This window comes from Oncorhynchus keta, chromosome 34, assembly GCF_023373465.1.
Source record: "Oncorhynchus keta strain PuntledgeMale-10-30-2019 chromosome 34, Oket_V2, whole genome shotgun sequence".
Taxonomy (NCBI): domain Eukaryota; kingdom Metazoa; phylum Chordata; class Actinopteri; order Salmoniformes; family Salmonidae; genus Oncorhynchus; species Oncorhynchus keta.
Window position 1 is genome coordinate 75,298,981 of NC_068454.1, and position 15,530 is coordinate 75,314,510.

Here is a 15,530-nt window from a genome sequence, read left to right on the forward strand (position 1 = left end):
ACTGGGTGAATGAGTTGCTGACGCGTGAGAAGTTTGGAAGTCTGACAGTCGAAATGGAGGCGAGTAGTGTGGATGAAATGGAGAAAAGGTTGGAGAAGCAACAGCTGTGCTGGAATGCAAACAGAATGGGTGTCAGTTCTGATGGTCTGGAGCAGGAGGATGAGGGTCATGGAATGGTTGGTAGTGGAAAGACATAGGAAGAATAAAGATAATGACACTGAAAGTAGTGGATGGTCTAGTAAAGAAAGCATATAGAGGGCCAAGGTAAGAAGCAAGAGTAACAATGTGTGGGAGTGGAAAGTGGTGATGATGTTTCATGAGACCACAGGGCCTCATTTACACCCTATCCAACTAACCAATGCAGTAGAGAAAGAGATGGTTGAAGTCAAGATTAGCCAGATTAGGCATGGTGCAGCATTTGGTGGATCCCAGGTGCAGAGAGAGGCTCAGAGGTATATAATCAGTCATGATGTATCGTATGCAGAGGCTGTAGGACAGATTAGTGGAACTACAGTGCGGAATGATGGCGCTTCCATGGCCGCTACTGTTCTAAGTGGACCTAATGTCGGGTTGGTTCTACTGGACCTGGCATGGTTTCGAGACCTGTTCAGAAATCTTGTGCTCATAAATGTGCTGTGTCAAAGAACACTTTGATAGTGAATACATTTAACTTCATAGCTTTCATTGGTAAGGTTATCAACACGACTCAGGTTGTGGAAACCAGAAATGGGGGGTAGAAGTTAGTAGGGATTTTTTGTTTTATTTAATTTGCTTGGTAGTACAGAATTAGGCATACCATGATTGATCGCATTCTCCAGCACAGTAGATAGCGACATATGCACTTTAAACTTTTGTTTGCGGACCGCCATGATATTATAGAAGAAGAAGAATACGATGTCGCACTCCACTCCAGCAGAGGGCGATGGGCATCACAAATTATGCACTACACAGAGGGGCATGCGCTTCTGTGTTTATCTTCTGCAGAAGTGCAGGCTAATTTTGTATGGAGACAAATAAACAATAAAAATGTCTAAAATAGAGTTGTTGAGAGAGTTTCTCAACCAGAAATTAACAGCGGCTGCTGAGGAGATATTTGGGGTCGTTGAAAAAACGATAGCAGAGTACCAGGTAGACTTTTTTCGTACGAAAGAGGAGAACGAACGTCTTCGTGGGCTGTTGATGTTGCATAGAGGAGGTATGTAGCTTCATGCAGTTAATTGTTTGTAGCGTCTAACCACATACCCGTGTAGTTACCCCTCCCCTTTTGTGTCTATCTAATAATGTTAGCAAGCTTTCTGCCCAGACTCAAAATGTTTGTCAATAGCAATCTTCATTGAAAGTACCAGTTACAAAACCCTAATTGATAGTGAAGTCCGGGGAACTGGCCTTAAAGCTGAGATCTGTAGTGTGAAGCAGCGCCACTGCATTTGTTCCTGTTTTGCTTTTAAAAAGGAGGAGATGCGCAACCTGGTCTCAACATTGTGTATTATTCTGTACGTAACTCAGTAACATTCCATTTAATCAATGTTACGATTTATATGGCATGTATTAATTTGTGGATGTCCATAATCCATTTTGTATATGTTACGAATTACAATTTGTGATATGTTGGGAATTTGCTAAATGTACATTACAATTTGTTGTGGCTAAAGTTAGCTAGGTGGCTAACACACATTTTTAGCTAGCTGGCTACATTAGCTAGGATATGGGCTAGGGTTAATAGTTAGGCTAAAGGGTTAAGGTTAGGGGAAGTGTTAGCTACATAATTGCAAAGTAGCAAAAAAGTAGTGAGTAGTTGAAAAGTTGCTAAAATGCTGAAGTTGTCTGTGATGAGATTAGAACACACTTGTCTGTGATTAGAACACACTCTTTGGGTTACTAGATGTTCGCAATATACGCCCATCCATCCACCCCGACCAATCACCCTCCTTTCGTTTTTTTGCCTTAAGTAACCTGTCTTATGCAACCATACCAAACTTAACATATACGACGTGATACTGTACAGCTGTATTCATCGACCTGGCCATGACTTTCGACTCTGTCAATCAACACATTCTTATCGGCAGACTCAACAGCCTTGGTTTCTCAAATACCTGCCTCGCCTGCTTCACCAACTACTTCTCAGATAGAGTTCAGTAAGTCAAATCGGAGGGCCTGTTGTCCGGACCTCTGGCAGTTCAATCTAGAATCGGCTTCCTATTTTGCAACAAAGCATCCTTCACTCATGCTGCCAAACATACCCTCGGAAATCGGACTATCCGACCGATCCTTGACTTCTGCGATGTCATTTATAACATAGCCTCCAACACTCTACTCAGACTGCATCCAATTTGCTATCACAGTGCCATCTGTTTTGTCACCAAAGCCCCATATACTACCCACCACTACGACCTGTATGCTCTCATTGGCTGGCCCTCGCTTCATATTTGTCGCCAAACCCACTGGCTCCAGGTCATCTATAAGTCTTTGCTAGGGAAAGTGCCGCCTTATTTAAATAAAAAAACATGTTCAGCTTTATTTAAGCAGGTAGCCTAGTTGAGAACAAGTTCTCATTTACAACTGCGACCTGGTCAAGATAAAGCAAAGCAGTGTGACACATACAACAACACAGAGTTACACATGGAATAAACAAACATACAGTCAATAATACAGTAGAAAAAGTATATATACATTGTGTGCAAATGAGGTAAGGTAAGGGAGGTAAGGCAATAAATAGGCCATGGTGGCGAAGTAATTACAACGTAGCAATTAAACACTGGAATGGTAGATGTGCAGAAGAGGAATGTGCAAGTAGAGATACTGGGGTGCAAAGGACAAAGATAAATACAGTATGTGGATGAGGTAGTTGGATGGGCTATGAGCTGCTCTGACAGATGGTGCTTAAAGCTAGGGAGGGAGATATGCGTCTCCAGCTTCAGTGATTTTTTTGCAGTTCGTTCCAGTCATTGGCAGCAGAGAACTGGAAGGAAAGGTGGCCAAAGGAGGAATTGGCTTTGGGGGTCACCAGTGAGATATACCTTCTGGAGTGCGTGCTGCGGCTGGGTGCTACAATGGAGACCAGTGAGCTGAGATAAGGCGTGACTTTACCTAGCAACGACTTGTAGATGACCTGGAGCCAGTGGGTTTGGCGACGAATATGAGGCGAGGGCCAGCCAACGAGAACATACAGGTTGCAGTGGTGGTTAGTATATGGGGCTTTGGTGACAAAACGGATGGCACTGTGATAGACTGCATCCAATTTGTTGAGTAGAGTATTGGAGGCTATGTTATAAATTATATCATCGATGATCAGTTTTACAAGGGTATGTTTGGCAGCATGAGTGAAAAATGCTTTGTTGTGAAATAGGAAGCCAATTCTAGATTTAATTTTTGATTGGAGATGTCTGGAAGGAGAGTTTACAGTCAAACCAGACATCTAGGTATTTGTAGTTGTCCACATATTCTAAGTCAGAACCGTCCAGAGCAGTGATGCTGGACGGGCGGGCAGGTGCGGGCAGCGATCGGTTGAGCATGCATTTAGTTTTACTTGCAGTTGGAGGCCACATAAGGAGAGTTGCATGGCATTGAAGCTTGTCTGGAGGATAGTTAACACAGTGTCCAAAGAAGGGACAGAAGTATACAGAATGGTGTCGTCTGCGTAATTGTGGATCATGGAATCACCAGCAGCAAGAGCGACATCATTGATGTATACAGAGAAGATGGTCGGCCTGAGAATTGAACCCTGTGGCACCCCCATAGAGACCAGATTGCATAGCGGAGAAAGTACGGTGGGATTCGAAATGGTCGGTAATGTGTTTGTGAACTTGGCTTTTCGAAGACCTTAGAAAGGCAGGGTAGGATATATATAGGTCTATAGCAGTTTGCGTCTCGAGTGTCTCCCCCTTTTGAAGAGGGGGATGACCAAGTCTTTTACAGTTACAGAAGTCAACAAATGAGAGCACTTGGGGAATAGGAGTCGAGCTAGGCACTGCAGGGCCTGGGTTAACTTCTTATGGCTGCAATCCCGTTAACGGGAGCGATTTTACAACAGCCAGTCAAAGTGTAGGGCGCCATTTTCAAAACATCAAAAATCCCATAATTAACATTCCTCAAACATACATGTATCTCATACCATTTTAAAGCTATTCTCATTGCTAATCCCACCACAGTGTACGATTTCAAATATGCTTTACAGCAAAAGCACCACAAAGGATTATGTTAGTTCACCACATAGCCACAGAAAAACAGAGCCATTTTTTTCAGCCAAAGAGAGGAGTTTCAAAAAGCAGAAAATAGAGATAAAATTAATCACTAACCTTTGATGATCTTCATCAGATGACACTAATAGGACTTCATGTTACACAATACATGTATGTTTTGTTTGATAAAGTTCATATTTATCCAAATATGAGTTTACATTGGCGCGTTACATTCACTAGTTCCAAAAACATCCAGTGATTTTGCATAGCCACATCATTCAACAAAAATACTCATCATAAATGTAGATGAATAATACAAGTTATACACATGGAATTATAGATATACTTCTCTTTAATGCAACCGCTGTGTCTGATTATTATTTTTTTTTTTACTTTACGGAATAAGCCAGCCATGCAATAACCTGAGACGGTGCTCAGAAATATTTGTCACAATGGCCGCCATGTTGACGTCAACATAAACAAGAAATTACATGATAAATATTCCCTTACCTTTGATGATCGACATCAGAAAGCACTCCAGGAATCCCAGGTCCACAATATATGTTTGTTTTGTTCGAAAATTTCTGTTATTTATGTCCAAATACCTTCTTTTGTTAGCACGTTTGATATACATATCCAAATGCTAATTCTGGTCAGAGTTATATCGGACAAAAACTTCAAAACGTTATATTACCGGCCGAAGAAACATTTCAAACTAAGTACAGAATCAATCATTAGGATGTTTTTAACATATAGCTTCAATAAAGTTCCAACCGGAGTACTCCTTGTCTTCGTGAGCAATGGAACGCAAGTGACTACCATGAGGAATAAGCATGATCAGAAAATGGCTGACTGCCAGACACCTGACTAATTCTGCTATCATTCACTCCCACAACACTATAGAAGTATCATTATAATTTCTATTGATATCTAGTGGAACCCCTAGGCAGTGGAACATCATTAATATCTCAAGGGGATTTCATTGGGGACTCTGGTGAATACATACAAAGCTCAGATTTCTGACTTCCTGTTTTGATTTCAACTCAGGATTTTACCTGCCATATGAGTTCTGTTATACTCACAGACATCATTAGAAACTTTAGATTGTTTTCTATCCAATACTAATAATATGCATATATTAGCAACTGAGACTTGAGGAGCAGGCTGTTTACTTTAGGCACCTTATTCATCCAAGTTACTCAATACTGCCCCCCAGCCATAAGAAGTTAACCTCTACATCACCAGAGGAGGAGTAGGATAAGGGTGTGACTAAAGGTTATAAGAACTGGTTTTCGAGTACATCCGGAAAAGGGAATAAAAGGAGCAGGTTTCTTAGCGCGATATAATAGATTCAAGGCATAATGTACAAACAAAGGTATGGTAGGATTTGAATACAGTGGAGGTAAACCTAGGCATTGAGTGATGATGAGAGAGATATTGTCTATACAAACATAATTTAAACCAGGTGATGTCGTCACATGTGTGGGAGGTGGAACTAAAGGGTTGGATAAGGTATATTGAGCAGGGCCAGAGGCTCTACAGTGAAATAAGACAATCACTAACCAGAACAGCTAAGGACAAGGCATATTGACATTAAGGAGAGGAATGCGTAGCCGAGTGATCATAAGGGTCCAGTGAGTAGTGAGGCTGGTTGGAGACACGGCGATTCAGACAGCTAGCGGGCCGGGGCTAGCAACCTAGCAGAAGGGCCTCAGAGGGACGTCGCGTCGGAGGAAGTCTGTTTATAGCCTCCTCGTATGTTGGTAGACCAGTCGTGATGGATTAGTAGGGTTCCGTGTGGTAAAGGGGACCAGTCCAATTGGCAAAAAGAGGTATAGTGGCCCAAGAAATTGTCAGATGGACCTATTCAGCTAACAGCCTATATGCTCTAGACAGCTAGTGGGCTGCGGCTAGCAGGCTAGTAGATGGGCATTCAGGGGACGTCGCGACGGAGGGGCCAGTTGAATAACCCCCTCGGGCAGATTACGTCGGTAGTCCAGTCGTGAAGGACCGGCGGGGCTGATGGAACTTCAGCCAGCCGGGAGATGGACCTAACATGGGCTATCTCCTGGCTAATTGGTGCTTGCTTCAGGACAGAGACAATAGACAGGAGTAGACACTCGGATTGCAGCTAGCTAGCTGCGATTATCCAAGTGAAAATGTTCAGAGCTTGCGCTGGGAATCCGGGGATATGGAGAGAAAATAGGTCTGGTATGCTCTGGTTGGAATCGCGTTGTGCAAACTGACGAGAGTTTTCAGAGCTAAAGGTTAGCTGATGACCGCTAGCAGTGGTTAGCTGACTACTAGCTCAAATCTAGTCAGCAGGCTAGCTTCTGCTGGGGGTCCCGATTCCGAAGTAATGAAAAATACTTTAGAAAAAAGCAAATCCACACCACATTGGGTGAGGCGGGTTGCGGGAGAGTATTTTGAAGTTGAGGTTTAGAAAAATATAAAAAATATATGCGAAGATAAAATATATATACATGGGACACGACAAAGACGATGACAAAGACGTCTGACTGCTACGCCATCTTGGAATCATATGGTCAGCTCACTGGTCACCATCGCGGCACTGGTCACCCCCAAAGCCAATTCCTCCCCTGGCCGCCTTTCCTTCCAGTTCTCTGCTGAGGAATGACTGGAACGAATTGCAAAAATCACTAAAGCTTGAGACCCATATTTTTTGCTCCTTTGCTCTCCAGTATCTCTACTTGCACATTGATCTTCTGCACATCTATCACTCCAGTGTTTAATTTCTAAATTGTAATTATTTCACCACTACGACCTATTTATTGCCTTACCGCCCTAATCTTATCTTACCTCATTTTCACACAATGTATATAGACTTTTCTATTGTGTTATTGACTATCTTTGTTTATTCCATGTGTAACTCTGTGTTGTTATTTGCGACGCACTGCTTTGCTATATGTTGGCCAGGTCGCAGTTGAAAATGAGAACTTGTTCTCAACTGGCCTACCGGGTTAAATAAAGGTGAAATAAAAATATGTTACTCATTTGAGCATCCAGTATTTACTTTTACTATGTTACGTCTAGTCTGAGACCAGGCTGAGCAAAGTAATACAAAACAATTGTCGTAGCTATATAGAGTGCTGTTCTATTATGCATGCAATGATGTCTGAGGGAATAAAACATTGTTTGTTGTTGGAAGTGACATCTTTTTTGTGGCAGTTTTACCAAAACGGATTCCAACTTTAACAGATCTACATGTGCAATTGTTTCTCCTTCCCTCCAGTGTCAGACTTCCATCGGCAGGCTGAAGCTACTATCACTTTGGTGCAGGTTGCCCCAGAGCAGCAGCAGTCATGTACTCAAGAGTGGGGCCTCCATCTAAGACAGGAGGACCCAGAGCCCACAGTGTCACCATGTAAAGAGGAAGACGATACCCACTGGATCAGTGAGGTTGAAGAGCACATTCAAAGGCTGTCAACTTAGAGGCCATTGAAGACTTGCCTTCTCCTAGGGCTATGGTGAAAGTTTTGCGAATACGATGTGATACAGACCTCGGTTTAACCGGACTCTCAGCCACCGAGTTACAGGCCGCCCCACCAGAGTGGCTAGGCAGGTGGCCTGAGGCATTTGTCATACCCACTTTCTCGATGGAAGTTGAGTTTGCTCTGAGGGCAATTGTGCATATCTGAGACATGAAACGGTGCTGAAAATAACAAGGGATCAAAAACACAACATTCTTGATAGGATGGCTTGGACAATCTTCAATTTCAAAGCGTACCCAAGTGACAGGCAGTTTGCCAAGGCAGCTGAGGCCCTTGTAACCAAGCACCCGTGTTTGAAAGAGCCTGGCTCAAAAACAGGCTGTGATGGCTGGAAGAACAGCCTGAAATTCAAAATGGGAAACTACAGGCAGAAGTTACGCCGTGTTGGGTTCCCAGAGGTTGCTGTGAACGGGGGGAGGAGGAGCAAGCATTGTCCTGACAATGAGCATGCTCGGAGCAACATTAAACGAGCACGCCGGGCAGAGGTGAACTTCCTGCCCAACTTCCCTCAAGGAGAAGATGAGGCCAGCCTGGAGAAACGGAGACTGGAGATGGTCCACGAAATGATGAAAGAAAACAGAGACCTGCCACTCATCAATCAACACATGCAGAAGACATTTGCTCTCCGACGCCAAGAAATAGTTCAATCCAGTCCCACGGTAGAGCATCTCAGAACACGCTGACCAGCACTCTTCCTTCAAGCTCAGGTTAAGCAGACTAAGAAAAGTTGTCTTTGTCCAGTCATGTTCTCATAACAATCTACATTTCCATTGCAGTTCAGACCTTTTTTGATGCATGTCACATGGGCTTCTGGTTGTACTCACAAGTCATGGTTATCAGTAACAACATTCTCAGGGCAGGCTCAACTTGCCTGACTGACATAAATTGGGATGTTCTGTGTGCTTTGTCTTTTCCTTTAGGTACATGCTGAGTTTCAGAGAATCACCAACCAGAGCCTGCAGCAGACGTTCTACTCTGCCTTGGGCCACCACACGCCCCGCCTGCTGACCCTGTTCAGGGAGAAGGAGGGGAAGTCCACCACCCATGGAGGAAATTCTCAAGCATCCTGAGAGTGTACAACGAGCAGGTCAGTGGGATTCACTTGATCAGGGATGGACAATCTTGGTGTGGTTGCAGACTCTTGTTTCAACCAAGCAGTGACACACCTGATTCAACTTGATCAACGAATATTCAACCAAGACGTTGTTTCCTGCTTGGTTGGAACAAAAGCCTGCACCCACACCTGCTTTTTGTGCATAAGATTGACCACCTGTGTGCTACATGGAACCAGATTAGATTACTCCTATGTTGGGGTTGACGAGCTCAATTTGCTGGATTATTTAAATGCTAAATGACATTGTGAAATGTGCTCTATTTAGTTCACTTCACAGGGAGAAAATAACATCACCGTGGCCCGTTCTGCAGTCCTGGCTGGTCTCCCTTTGTTGTTACGAGAGGACAGTTCTGATGTCTTCAACATCTGAGAGGTTTTACAGCCTGTACCATTATCAACGCATTCTTTCCTATTGTGTTTTTTAAACTTAGTTTTTTCCTCTGTCATTACGGTGGGAGAACTCAGCAACCCTGGTATTCTGGAGGGAGTTTCTATTCTCTCAGTGGTGGGCCAGCACAATGAGGTGGTGGGTGGTATACCCATCAGACCGGCCCATGTATCCATTGTCCTTGAGGATAAAATCGTCATGACTAACTCCCGCTCCTGGCCAGACGCTCTCGTGGTTGTTTTTGGGCTACTCTACTCCCTCCATCTGAACTACCCCAAAGCCCTGGGCAGACGCTCTCGTGGTTGTTTTTGGGCTACTCTACTCCCTCCATCTGAACTACCCCAAAGCCCTGGGCAGACGCGCAGACGCTCTCGTGGTTGTTTTTGGGCTACTCTACTCCCTCCATCTGAACTACCCCAAAGCCCTGGGCAGACGCTCTCGTGGTTGTTTTTGGGCTACTCTACTCCCTCCATCTGAACTACCCCAAAGCCCTGGCCAGCACCTCTGAGTTCATGCAGAAAGTCTTCCTGAACCTCGACGATGGAAAACAGAAGCCCAAGCTGCTTGCGCTGAAAAATGAACTGTTGGCCTAATTCTGTAGTGATGAGATGGAATTTTACTTTGAGTGACCTATAAGCCGAGTGAGTGGTTTGAAAACAATGGTTATTTTTATTTACTTTACTTTTATATTTTTGTACCTTTTTTGTGAAGGTAATGGATTTGATATTGTATTTCAATTAACTTATAACCCTTTTATGTGAAAAGAAGTCACAGGTCAGTCAACACATTAACTTGCCACATACAGTCGATCTGCGACCCAGTTCTCTACCTTTGTTATACAGCTGCAGAAAACCCACAACTGTATTCTAGAAGATTTCACTTTTGCAGACAATCCAACTGTCAAAAAATACATGCTGATAAAATGTTTATTAAATGTTTATTTACCTGCTATTGTCTATCTTCTCTGGCAGTGTTGCGTGATCCTGGCCTTCTATCTGAATTCTAAATGCTCACCAAGACACAGGACTATGTCTTAACTGTTGTAACACACTGAATATACGCTGAGTGTACATTCTCGTGTTACACCCCCTTTTGCACTCAGGCCTCAATTTGTCGGGGCATGGACTCCACAAGATGTCAAAGCGTTTCACAGGGATGCTGGCCCATGTTGACTCAAATGTGTCCCACAGTTGGCACGATGTCAATTAGGTGGTGGACTATTCTTGATACACACAGGAAACTGTTGAGTGGGAAAAACCCACCAGTGTTGCAGTGCTTCTTTAACCTGTCTCCTCCCCTTCATCTACGCTGATTGAAGTGGATTTAACAAGTGACAATAAGGGATCATAGCTTTCACCTGGTCAGTCTGCTATGGAAAGATCAGGTGTTACTAATGTTTTGTACACTCGCATCCTATAGTTTAAAACATATTTTTTTAATTACACTGTTGGGAGCCAAAAACACAAGCATTTCACTGCACCTTTGATACCATATTCAAATCTGTGGATGCAACCAATAAACTTGATTTTGATTTGTAGTAATGCAAACAGTGGAGAGCCAGGGCTGTGATGGCGGTCAAGTAGGAGGGCACACCTCATCACCAGAGACGCTGTAACTGGTCTCAATGTAGGAGAAGTAGAGCTCCATCTGCCACTGAGCCCTGGGAGGAGAATACACACAATACACTCAATATAGCCTTCACATAGCATACATACAGACTTCATATAGCCTTCATAGACCATACATACAGACTTCATATCACCTTCATAGACCATACATACAGACTTCATATAGCCTTCATAGACCATACATACAGACTTCATATAGCCTTCATAGAGCATACAAACAGACTTCATAGAGCATACATACAGACTTCATAGACCATACATAAAGACTTCATATAGGCTCTATTATGATGTAACACTATAGCCTTCACATAGCATAATGATGTAACACAGATAATACCCTTCATACAACCGTCAAAATCACACTGATCACAGTAAAGCAACTTTGGCATTATGTACATCAGTCCAGGGTTACAAACAGAACATTTGAAAAGGTCCGACCGAGCATGTTTGTTCTTAACACTCAATGGAGAGTGAGGCAGCAGGGGGGACACAGATTCTTACCTTGTTGCACAGCTCCATGTCAACTCGATGTGCACTGGTATCTGTGAGGCGGTTTCTCTGTCAAGACAGCTCACTGGTTTGTCTGTGTCGTTGGTCTGTCTGCCTGTCGCTGGTATATGTGTCTGTCGCGGGTATGTGTGTCTGTCTGCCTGTCGCTGGTATGTGTGTCTGTCACTGGTCTGTCTGCCTGTTGCTGGTATGTGTGTCTGTCTGCCTGTCGCTGGTATGTGTGTCTGTCACTGGTCTGTCTGCCTGTTGCTAGTATGTGTGTCTGTCTGCCTGTCGCTGGTCTGTGTGTCTGTTGTTGGTCTGTCTGCCTGTCGCTGTTATGTGTGTCTGTCGCTGGAATGTGTGTCTGTCGCTGGAATGTGTGTCTGTCGCTGATCTGTCTGCCTGTCGCTGGTATGTGTGCCTGTCGCTGGTCTCTGCCTGTCGCTGATATGTGTGTCTGTCACTGATCTGTCTGCCTGTACTGGTCTGTCTGCCTGTCGCTGGTATGTGTGCCTGTCGCTGGTCTGTCTGCCTGTCGCTGGTATATGTGTCTGTCGCTGGTCTGTCTGCCTGTTGCTGGTATGTCTGCCTGTCGCGGGTATATGTGTCTGTCGCTGGTCTGTCTGTCTGCCTGTCGCTGGTATGTCTGCCTGTCGCTGGTATGTCTGCCTGTCGCTGGTATGTGTGCCTGTCGCTGCTCTGTGTGTCTGTCGCTGGTCTGTCTGCCTGTCGCTGGTCTGTCTGCCTGTCGCGGGTATATGTGTCTGTCGCTGGTCTGTCTGTCTGCCTGTCGCTGGTATGTCTGCCTGTTGCTGGTATGTGTGCCTGTCGCTGGTCTGTCTGCCTGTCGCTGGTCTGTCTGCCTGTCACTGGTATGTGTGTCTCTCGCTGGTCTCTCTGCCTGTCGCTGGTCTCTCTGCCTGTCACTGGTATGTGTGTCTCTCGCTGGTCTCTCTGCCTGTCGCTGGTCTCTCTGCCTGTCGCTGGTCTCTCTGCCTGTCACTGGTATGTGTGTCTCTCGCTGGTCTCTCTGCCTGTCGCTGGTCTCTCTGCCTGTCGCTGGTCTCTCTGCCTGTCGCTGGTCTCTCTGCCTGTCGCTGGTCTGTCTGCCTGTCGCTGCTCTGTGTGTCTGTCGCTGGTCTGTCTGCCTGTCGCTGGTCTGTCTGCCTGTCGCGGGTATATGTGTCTGTCGCTGGTCTGTCTGTCTGCCTGTCGCTGGTATGTCTGCCTGTTGCTGGTATGTGTGCCTGTCGCTGGTCTGTCTGCCTGTCACTGGTATGTGTGTCTCTCGCTGGTCTCTCTGCCTGTCGCTGGTCTCTCTGCCTGTCACTGGTATGTGTGTCTCTCGCTGGTCTCTCTGCCTGTCGCTGGTCTCTCTGCCTGTCGCTGGTCTGTCTGCCTGTCACTGGTATGTGTGTCTCTCGCTGGTCTCTCTGCCTGTCGCTGATGTGTGTCTGTCACTGATCTGTCTGCCTGTCGCTGATCTGTCTGCCTGTCGCTGGTATGTTTGCCTGTCGCTGGTATGTATGCCTATCACTGGAATGTCTGCCTGTCGCTGGTCTGTCTGCCTGTCGCTGGTATGTCTGCCTGTCGCTGGTATGTCTGCCTGTCGCTGGTATGTGTGCCTGTCGCTGGTATGTCTGCCTGTCGCTGGTATGTCTGCCTGTCGCTGGTATGTCTGCCTGTCGCTGGTATGTCTGCCTGTCGCTGGTATGTCTGCCTGTCGCTGGTATGTCTGCCTGTCGCTGGTCTGTTTGCCTGTCGCTGGTATGTCTGCCTGTCGCTGGTCTGTTTGCCTGTCGCTGGTATGTGTGCCTGTCGCTGGTATGTCTGCCTGTCGCTGGTATGTCTGCCTGTCGCTGGTCTGTTTGCCTGTCGCTGGTATGTCTGCCTGTCGCTGGTCTGTTTGCCTGTCGCTGGTATGTCTGCCTGTCGCTGGTCTGTTTGCCTGTCGCTGGTATGTCTGCCTGTCGCTGGTATGTCTGCCTGTCGCTGGTCTGTTTGCCTGTCGCTGGTATGTGTGTCTGTCGCTGGTCTGGGAGGTAGTGTTGGTCGCCTTCCGGGTTCTCTCAGACACAGGGCTCTGTGTGTGTGTGTGTTTTTATGTGTGCGCACGTGCAAGTGCGTCTGTGTTCTTAATTACATGGAGCACCATGTCAGCATATTTCTCAGCTTGTGTGAGTTAATGAGTGAGGGTTTATATGTGTGTTTTCCTACGACTAAGGGAGTAGTTATTAGATTACAGTGTCATGCAGCCTGAGCCCTCCCTCTTTGACTGACACTGAGAATACTTCACCAGATTGGCAAAAACAAGAAACATTGAAACGCCTGTGACTCCAATTAGTATATAATCCAGGCAGCCTGTCAGTCAGTCCATGGCTCTGTGATCACATAAGTAGTTCACTTACCGGTAGAACAGACAGCACCATTGACAGAACGTCTTGCCTGATTGAAGGCCGAGGGAAGCCTGGTACAGAAATAACAATTTTCTTAGATATTACGTGATAAAATGGTAATTACACTGTAACAATTTGTTTGGCAGAACTTGTGTGTGTTACCCAAGCTGCAATGATGGACAGGCCATGACATCTATTTACTCTATGCAACCTATTTCTATGTCTTTGACGTCATCCTTCTCACTCCCACTGGTGAAGGATGGCTCTAAGAATATCTCCCTGATGTGATGTCATCAGCATGGAATGTCAGGATCGTCCTGTAGATGCTACAATACAGAATGCTGCCGACATACTTATCTAAGGTGACTTTAAACGCCACACAACCAACTTACCATGGAATATCTCAGCTCAACATGAGGGCAGGAGAAGGCTAATAGCACTTGTGACACTAATATACCTCTGTTTACTTCTTTACTACTAATGAACTCTTGTTGAATGCATGTTATTCCTATGGTTAATGCAGAGTACAGTAGCTGTTCTGAATGGTAACATGGCTGACTATACAGCACTATAAACAGACTATAAGGCAAAGACCCACACTGTCAGTTCCTATCTGTAAATAGAGATCAAAGTAAAACAGTTTTATGTGAACAGTCAGACCGTAGCATGTTAACAGTTCGGTCCAGCTGCATATGCAATTACCATGTAAATACTGGATGGTTTTAACTTCACTTGGTATAAAGAGGGTTCGTAAGTCACACCATCACATGTACTGTATGAAGAGGATGAAGTTGCCTCTTTGTGGTTGAAACATATATTAATACAAAGTATAGGAGCATGTAGTCTTAACAGCACAGAGGCATTTGTCACATTTAGCCTACAAAAACATTCAGCCCTAAGCTTCTAACTGCATCGATAAATCATATGCTTCCAGCTCCTCCTATCAGTTTCCTTCTTTCTTTCAGTGTGGTCTGGGATGTTGGCTGTACAGGGATGGTGCTCACTGGTGCTACACAACTTTCATGTCTCACACTCATCCCATACATATGTATACTATTAGCTACACTCGCCCAGAGAGAGGGAGGAAAGGGAAGGAGAGAGGGTGGGGGAGAGGAGAGGGGGAGAGTGTAGGAGAGATGAGAAGGAGAGAGGGAGGGATAGAAGAGAGGAGAGAGGGGAGATGGGAGAGGGAAGGAAAGATGAGAGGGGAGATGGGAGAGGGAAGGAAAGATGAGAGGAGAGTGGAAGAGAGAGGGAGAAAGGGAAAGGTGGGGTGAGAGGGAAGGAGAGAGGAGAGGAAGAGGGCAGGAGGAGAGAGGGAGGGAGGGAGGAAGAGGGCAGGAGGAGAGAGGGAGGGAGGGAGGAAGAGGGCAGGAGGAGAGAGGGAGGGAGGAAGGGAGAGTGAAGGAGAGATGAGAGATGAGAGGAGAAGTGAGAAAGGGAAAGGTGGGGTGAGAGGGAAGGAGAGAGAGGAAGAGGGCAGGAGGAGAGAGGGAGGGAGAGTGAAGGAGAGAGATGGAGGGAGGGAGTGAGACAGTTGGGTGAGGGAGAAGAGAGGAATTTGATATAAAGTTTGAACACACCTAGTCATTCATTTAGCACTTTTTTGGTTACTACATGTTTCCATATGTGTTATTTCATAGTGTTGATGTCTTCATTATTATTCTACAATGTAGAAAATAGTAAAAATAAAGAAAAACCCTTGAATGATTAGGCAAGTCCAAACTTTTGACTGGTACTGTATGTTCTATGTGTGTTTTATATAAACACCAAGACAGAGATGCACGTGTTTGTGTAGAGAGAGAGAGAGGAGAGAACATAC

The 15,530-nt window shown here is 45.3% G+C and overlaps 1 protein-coding gene across 2 annotated transcripts; it reads left to right on the forward strand.

The window, feature by feature from the left end:
- Positions 1–923: 923 nt before the first annotated feature.
- LOC118367884 (keratin-associated protein 10-6-like) lies at positions 924–15,509 on the forward strand. Of its 2 annotated transcripts, XM_052494842.1 has the most exons (4): positions 924–1,195; positions 7,432–8,397; positions 8,611–8,777; positions 9,070–15,509. In XM_052494842.1, exon 4 carries the CDS (start codon positions 11,858–11,860, stop codon positions 13,496–13,498), a length of 1,641 nt encoding a protein of 546 aa, XP_052350802.1. In that variant the 5' UTR covers positions 924–1,195; positions 7,432–8,397; positions 8,611–8,777; positions 9,070–11,857; the 3' UTR covers positions 13,499–15,509. The 2 variants fall into 2 exon arrangements, with proteins under 2 accessions (XP_052350802.1, XP_052350803.1); XM_052494843.1 differs by lacking the exon at positions 7,432–8,397 and having other exon boundaries at positions 926–1,195.
- The last annotated feature ends 21 nt before the right edge of the window (positions 15,510–15,530 follow it).

Bases quoted from the DNA above. Each gene is read 5' to 3' on its own strand.
- LOC118367884 (XM_052494842.1), top strand. From the start codon at position 11,858: ATGTGTCTGTCGCTGGTCTGTCTGCCTGTTGCTGGTATGTCTGCCTGT.